The following is a 7,418-nucleotide window of genomic DNA, read 5'->3' as shown; positions in this document are numbered from 1 at the left end:
AAACTTGTCTAATTCAGTTATAATTATAACTCTTTAAACACAAAATGTTCTTTTTTTCTTAATTTTATCACTCAAATTAAAACTCAAACTTCTTTGGAGGCGGTAGTAACAAATATTAGTTGGAATTAATAAATAATCAATATTTTTTATAAAATATAAAAGTGGTAATTTTTAAATTTTTAAAATTCTCAAAAATTAGAACTTGGCCCAAATACTAGTTTTTTCTAGTATTTGGGAACTCGGGATACTTGACAAATATATTTGCCAAGTTATATAACCAAACACCACGTCTCAAATTTTCTCCAATTTTTTCGCAAATTTTTCTCAAGTATTCTTAGGGCCAAATGAGTCCATAGTTTTGTGTTGTAGCTGTCCAGTAAATCTGTAATACGTGCTTTTGTGTTACGTCTTTTTAAAAATGAAGGCTCTCCAAAATGGTAGAGTTAATTAAAATCGTGTATGACATAATATACGATACTATACTCAGTGTAATCTCACAAGTAATGTTTGAGAAAGATGGAATGTACGCAAATCTTACCTCTGTCTTTGTGGGATGGAGAGTTTATAGCATAACTTACCATACGTATAAACTGTATGAAAATATCACTTTTTAGAAAATCAAAATATTAAATTTTGATCATAATAATTACGTATAGATTATGACAACGGCATAAAATGTATTATCAATTACAATAATTGCCAACTCAAAAATATTTAATAGGTAAAAACATTGCTGTAAGAAAACCTCATTTGACTATTGAAATTTCAATTTTGTCATATAAATTGAGATGGAGGAAGTAAAATGGATGTTTTCTTAATATTTAACTTTCAATAATATTTATTTTCCCTAATTTATGTGGCACAATTCGTACTTTTAGTCTTGTGAGTCAATTTTAAAATTTGATCATAAATTTGGACATCAATTTTTTTAAGTTTTTAAAAACAAATTTACATAGTTGGCAACTATGTAAAACATATTACTAATAGTCATAATTATTGATAATTTAAAATATCTAATAGACATATTAAAAAATTCTTTTGCCGACATTCAAAATGTGTTATATAAACTGCGGGTAAAATAATAATAGCTGAATAATTCAACTAAATTATTTTGCAAATATTCCGCAGTACTAAGAGTAATCAGCAGAGATATTTCTCAATCCTATGTTACGAATACTTACTTACTACCAATATATACCTTGGGTGTAGACATAACATGAATATGAATTAGTCGGACCTCAATAATATATAGAGTGGTTACAATAATTGTCTGCTCCGTTACTTCCTAGCCAACCTTTTGACATTCACATTCACTTAACTGAAAAAATTGACATTGTAAGATATCCAATGGCTAAAATTGTGACTCAATTTCTTCGGCTACTACAAACATTAATTCCTATAAATAAGGTTGTAACGTCCATCATTTTTTTGTTTTCCATTTTCATGGAAAGCTATAGAGACATTTGCGTTTCACCATTCCAAAACCCATACTGAATCATCCATCCCCCGCCGTCACCACTATCGCCACCTCCTGACCTCCGTTTCCGTTTATGGCCAATTTCATCATTTCCCTAAACCCCTCATAGAAAGAAAAAATAAAAAGATTGCACCTTTATTATTTTCTTTGATTTATCAATATTCATTTTTTTGTTTTGAGAAAAAAATTAATTGTCCGCTATTACGATGGCGGACATAGTGAAACAAATTCTAGCACGGCCAATACAATTGGCAGACCAGGTAACAAAAGCGGCTGATGAAGTTTGTAATTTTAAGGCAGATTGTCTTGAGATTAAAGCCAAAACAGAGAGGCTGGCCGCGCTGCTAAGGCAGGCAGCGCGAGCGAGCAATGACTTGTACGAGCGTCCAACGCGTCGAATCATTGATGACACGGAACAAGTTTTGGACAAGGCACTTACTCTTGTATTCAAATGTTGTGCCAGGGGATTGAGTCGGGTTTTCACGATTATCCCAAATGCTGCATTGAAGAAAACGTCACAACAGCTTGAGAATTCATGTGGTGATGTTCAATGGCTGTTACGTGTGTCGACTCCAGCAGATGATCGTGATGATGAGTATCTGGGGCTTCCTCCAATTGCGGCTAATGAACCGATTTTGTGTCTGATTTGGGAACAGATTGCAATTTTGTGTACAGGGTCGTTAGAAGATCGTTCTGATGCAGCGGCTTCGCTTGTATCATTGGCTAGGGACAATGAGCGTTATGGGAAGTTGATTATAGAAGAAGGTGGGGTTGCACCGTTGTTGAAATTGGCTAAAGAAGGAAGAATGGAGGGTCAGGAGAATGCGTCGAGGGCTATTGGTCTTCTTGGTCGAGACCCTGAAAGTGTTGAACAAATTGTGAATGCTGGTGTTTGTTCTGTGTTTGCGAAGATTCTAAAAGATGGGCATATGAAAATTCAGGTTGTAGTGGCTTGGGCAATTTCAGAATTGGCTGCAAATCATCACAAATGTCAAGATCATTTTGCTCAAGCAAATACTATTAGGCTATTGGTTAGTCATCTTGCTTTCGAAACAATTCAAGAACATAGTAAGTATGCTATTGCTACCAAACAACAGAACATGTCGATACACGCTGCTGCCATGGCACATTCTAATTCTTCTGGTACTAGCAAATTCAGTGACACTGGAGGTAAACTTGAAGATGATGACAATAGAACTCATAGTAAAATTCTTCATCCTATGGATAATCAAACAACCAACCAAATGCATAGTTTGGTTACGAGCGCAATGGCCTTGAAATCCCAGGCACAGAATCAGCCCAACAATCCTATATCAAGTCCAAATCAACAGCAGCAGCAGCAGCGACAAAACCCGAATCAGCAGAGGAGCCACCATGTTGGACTGACAGGGACTAGCATTAAAGGGAGGGAATATGAAGATCCTGCTACAAAAGCTGAAATGAAAGCAATGGCTGCCAGAGCACTTAGGCATCTGTGTGCAGGAAATGTTAGCATTTGTACTCATATTACAGAATCCCGAGCTCTTTTATGCTTTGCCGTTTTGCTAGAGAAAGGCCCTGATGAAGTACAATATCATTCAGCCATGGCACTTATGGAGATCACAGGTAAGTGTATCACATTTAGCTAATAAATTTTAGCCCGCCTAATAGATGCGTTTATAAATCAATGAAAAGTGAAGGTTGGATTATGAGCCATTATTTCACCTAACCATGTTATTGATTGAAGGGAATCCGTTTTAACCATTGTGGATTTAGCTCAAATCATTCATTTGACACTCCCATATGCAGGAGTTGCTGAGCTAAATTCAGACTTGAGACGTGCTGCTTTCAAGCCGACTGCACCTGCTGCCAAAGCTGTGCTTGATCAATTTTTGAGAATTATAAACCTGGAAGATTCAGAATTGCTCATTCCAAGCATCAGATCTATAGGCCATCTGGCCAGGACCTTTCGAGCAACGGAAACCAGACTCATTGGTCCATTGGTGGTTCTGTTAGATGATAGGGAACCAGAAGTAACTAGGGAAGCTGCAATTGCACTGAACAAATTTGCTTCCTCTGATAATTTCCTAAGAGTCAATCACTGCAAGGCCATAATACAGGCAGGAGGTACCAAGCACCTAGTTCCACATGTTTACTTTGGTGAACAAATGGTTCAGGTTCCTTGTTTGATTCTCTTGAGTTACATAGCAACACATGTTCCTGATAGTGAGGCATTAGCTGATGACAACGCACATATAGTGTTGGAGTGGGCTACAAAGCAGGGACACCTAATGCAAGATCCTACAGTTGAAGAACTAGTGAACCAAGGCAGAGAAAGCATGGAACTTTATCAGTCCAGAGGCTCACGCCTGTGAACCTATCCATTTGTATAATGCGTCTCAAATTTAGGTACTTCTTTAAACTTCCCTCTTTCAATTACATTATCTTCGAGGTAAGGGTAAGATCTATGTATACTCTACCCTCCCTAGACCCCCACAGGTGGAATTACAATAGGTATGTTGTTGTCGTGTATACAAGATTAACATGTTAGTCAATGTACAACAATGTTCTCTATGTGAGTCTGATGCAATATGTTTTCTGCTTTTACCTTGAGTTTGATTCCAATTATGCAAGTGTTATCATGGTTTAGGTTGAAACTCGAGGCCCTCTTTATCATGGACCAAAGTTGATTATATCAAATGTGTTAACATAAACAAGACGCATCTACCAAATCGAAAAGCAAATGGCGACACAGATACAGATTAGAATTCGTGGAGCAGTCCAAGACGCTGGTTAGAGATAGGTAATCAAGACACAAATGAACAAAACTGGTAGGTTTTGATCCTGAATTCAGTTTTGCAGCATCAAATCTTTGTTTGATTCATTTCTTTTTCCTTGTTTGCATATAGTTTTACTTTGGAGTTGGAGCAATGGCCAGGATTGTTGGATTCGTGACCTCTTGATTACTGAAAATGTTACCTCGACATCTTTTTAGAATACTCAGATGTAATTCATTCCCAGTTTTTGTAACTCGCAATGTGAATATGTCACATTACGCTTATACTGAATTTTGCACTTGTACTATAGTTAGATCATGTACATTTACCTCATGAAAAAAAGTTAAACTTGCTACTATGGCTCATACTATTACGACTTAATGGTGTTATTGCACTAACCATAAATGATTCTCCAATCAAATATTAAACGTCAAAAGTAAAGATCTTGCTTTTAAAATTCCCTTCAATACGTAGTCAAAAGTTATTCCATAGCTAGAACCACTCAATAAATATCTCCAGCGAATAGAACCTTATTCAAAAACAGCATAAAAAAACAATGGTACATAACCATTTTATTAAAGCCATAAAACAAAAGAAGTAACAAGTATGTCACAAGGGGTCATTTCCAACATTAACTGGAGATCACACACAAAAAGATCCATTTCAATGAACGTAATTAAGCATTAAATAAAAATGGATATGAAACTACGAATTGAAGAATTAAAGAGAGAATTAAGCAGCAGCTTATAAATTGTTATTGCTTCGAAACCATGTATGTTTTTACTTGTAGAGAGAGTATCCATTGCATCATCATCGACAAAAATAAGACTCCCCAATACTTAAAAGCTTCAAATGAAATGAAACTACTAAAGAGCAGAAAATAAAAACCATAAGCCACGAAACACTACAGATAGGTACCAAAAACAGAACGTAAATGATAAAACATAGCAGGCATACAAAGCCACGATCACTGACCACCACTAGTGCATTCACGGGCAAAGTGGCCGTCCTCCCCACATTTGTAGCAACCACCACCTCGTCCACCACCACCGCCGCCACGGCCACCGCCTCCTCGGCCACCACCTCCGGAGTATCGACCACCGCCACCGCCTTCACTCTGGGTACACTCCCGAGCAAAGTGGCCTGATTCACCGCACTGATAGCAGCCGCCTCCTCCACCACCTCTTCCACCGCCATAACCGCCGCCGCCTCCTCCATAGCCACCGCCTCCACCGTATCCACGGTTACCTCCACCGTATCCACCTCCGTAGCCACTGTCTCCATCACCGTATCCACGGCTTCCACCTCGGCTACCACCATAACCACCATCTCGGCCACCTCCGCCGCCGCCAGATCCTCCAGAGACCGGTGCTCCATTAGGCCCGGTGACATCAACAGCCTTGCTACGGCCATCATTGCCGGACTCAATCACGTACTCTACTTCCTCACCATCAGACAGGCTACGGAAACCCTCAGATCTGATTCCGGACTGGTGAACAAAGAGATCGCTAGAACCATCATTAGGAGTTATGAACCCAAAGCACTTCTCGTTACTGAACCACTTGACGATTCCCTGGCACCTTTGTTCTCCCTCATCCGCCATTTTTTTACCTCACAAACAGAAACCCTAAAAACCCTTAGTATGTGTTCCCTTTGGAATTGTCACCGTGCCCTTTCACAACAAGGGGATGCCTATGTTATATACTAATAACCTCACTGCCACCTTGCTGGGCCCATCAACACAGTTGGCCATAAGGTTAATTTACAATAATTTCATATAAAAAAAACAAACTGTCAATTAAATGTTTTACTAATTATATATTTATTTATCATCAGAATATATTCTCATATTCATTTAAAAGGCAAGTTATCAATAACATATGTAATAAAATTTCCCTAATGCATTTATAGAAAAAAAATCTAATTTTATTTAAATCATAATAATTACCTCGCTCTTTATTCTCCTTTTTTTGTTTCTTCTTTCTTCTTTTTGTTCTTTTTTGTTGATTTTTTTTTCCTTAAATCATATTGTTCTTTGGTTATATAATCTGACTCATATATATTTTTACTTTTGACTTTTTTTCAACTTTTTTTTGACAGCTGTTTTGTCCTATTTCATATATAGATTTTTGCTTTTGTCTTTTCATTTTTTATTTTTTTTTATAACTCTTTTGTCCTATTTCATATATATATATATAGATATAGGCTGTTTTTGACAGAAGGATAGGAAGGCAATTTGGAAATTTTACTTTATATATTTCTCTGAATTAAAGAGTACGAAGTGCAATTAATTTATACTATTTTATAAAGTGCAAAATTGCTTACTTTGTAATTAAAAAAACTACTACTAGTAAATATTTTTATATACAGCACATAAATAAATAAAATATCTAGAAAAGTAAAGAAAGAATCAGTAGAGGGGTCATTATTCCAATGTGATGAGGTATAAAGTTGTTATGCTGTGTGTGGAGATTATTCAGCTGAAATGGACTTATCAGCCCAAGAATAATAACAGAGCCCATCACTGGCCCAAATGGAAAATTCCAACATCAAGTGGAACATGCCTCACTATTTGGATATGAGAATTTCTCACAAATAACGCTAATAATATGATAGGGTGTATATGGAACGGGTTGATACGCATTATTCAAATATCAAATTTAATGATTTATGTAAAATTAAATTAATAAAGTATAGGTTTTTCAACCTAGAGTTTTTTTAATTTCTCATGTCAAACATATTATCAACTTCTAAACGGATTGGCACGCATTGTTCAAATACCAAATCAAGTTAAATTAATAAAGTATAGGTTTTTCAACCTAGAGTTTTTTGGATTTCTCATGTTAATGATTCATACAAACATAATATGTAACTTCTACTTAAATATTTGTTTAGTCCTATCAAAATACAATATATTTTTAAAAAAACATTAAGAAAATAGCACAAAATATGATATGAGTGATCACTAAACAATTTCAACAAATAATAATAATAATAATATTGGATGATAAAAATATTGAAAATAACTAAGTCATAATAAAATTTTTAGGATACTAAACTATTTGAAAATAAATCTACTAAATAGTAATTACATGATTAAATATTAAAGAAAAACTAAAATAAGGTTATATATTTTAATTGTCTAACCCAATTAAAATATAAATGGTTTTTTTTAGTATTAATAT

General features: G+C 35.6%; 2 protein-coding genes and 1 long non-coding RNA gene across 3 annotated transcripts; 2 read left to right on the top strand and 1 right to left on the bottom strand.

The window, feature by feature from the left end:
* The first annotated feature begins 1,372 nt into the window (after positions 1-1,372).
* LOC125842474 (uncharacterized) lies at positions 1,373-4,161 on the top strand. The gene is made up of 3 exons (XM_049521778.1): positions 1,373-3,082; positions 3,266-3,865; positions 4,107-4,161. The coding sequence occupies exons 1-2, from the start codon at positions 1,684-1,686 to the stop codon at positions 3,829-3,831; spliced, it is 1,965 nt and encodes a 654-aa protein (XP_049377735.1). The 5' UTR covers positions 1,373-1,683; the 3' UTR covers positions 3,832-3,865; positions 4,107-4,161.
* A 58-nt stretch (positions 4,162-4,219) lies between these two features.
* Positions 4,220-4,550, top strand: LOC125842594 (uncharacterized). The gene is made up of 2 exons (XR_007443929.1): positions 4,220-4,287; positions 4,366-4,550. It is a non-coding gene; the product is annotated as an uncharacterized LOC125842594 (long non-coding RNA).
* A 403-nt stretch (positions 4,551-4,953) lies between these two features.
* Positions 4,954-5,919, bottom strand: LOC125842562 (glycine-rich protein 2-like). The gene has a single exon (XM_049521874.1). It carries the CDS (start codon positions 5,834-5,836, stop codon positions 5,201-5,203), a length of 636 nt encoding a protein of 211 aa, XP_049377831.1. The 5' UTR covers positions 5,837-5,919; the 3' UTR covers positions 4,954-5,200.
* Between the last annotated feature and the right edge of the window lie 1,499 nt (positions 5,920-7,418).

The sequence above is a fragment of the Solanum stenotomum genome, chromosome 1, assembly GCF_019186545.1.
Source record: "Solanum stenotomum isolate F172 chromosome 1, ASM1918654v1, whole genome shotgun sequence".
In the NCBI taxonomy this organism is placed as follows: domain Eukaryota; kingdom Viridiplantae; phylum Streptophyta; class Magnoliopsida; order Solanales; family Solanaceae; genus Solanum; species Solanum stenotomum.
The sequence above is the reverse complement of the archived record's forward strand: the minus strand, read 5'-3'. Positions and strand labels throughout refer to the sequence as shown.

What these genes read in the sequence shown, in the direction of transcription:
- LOC125842474 (XM_049521778.1), top strand. Translation starts at nt 1,684, where the DNA reads ATGGCGGACATAGTGAAACAAATTCTAGCACGGCCAATACAATTGGCA. An exon ending in GGCACTTATGGAGATCACAG is followed by an intron (nt 3,083 to 3,265) that starts GTAAGTGTATCA and finishes TCCCATATGCAG; the next exon opens with GAGTTGCTGAGCTAAATTCA.
- LOC125842562 (XM_049521874.1), bottom strand. Translation starts at nt 5,836, where the DNA reads ATGGCGGATGAGGGAGAACAAAGGTGCCAGGGAATCGTCAAGTGGTTC.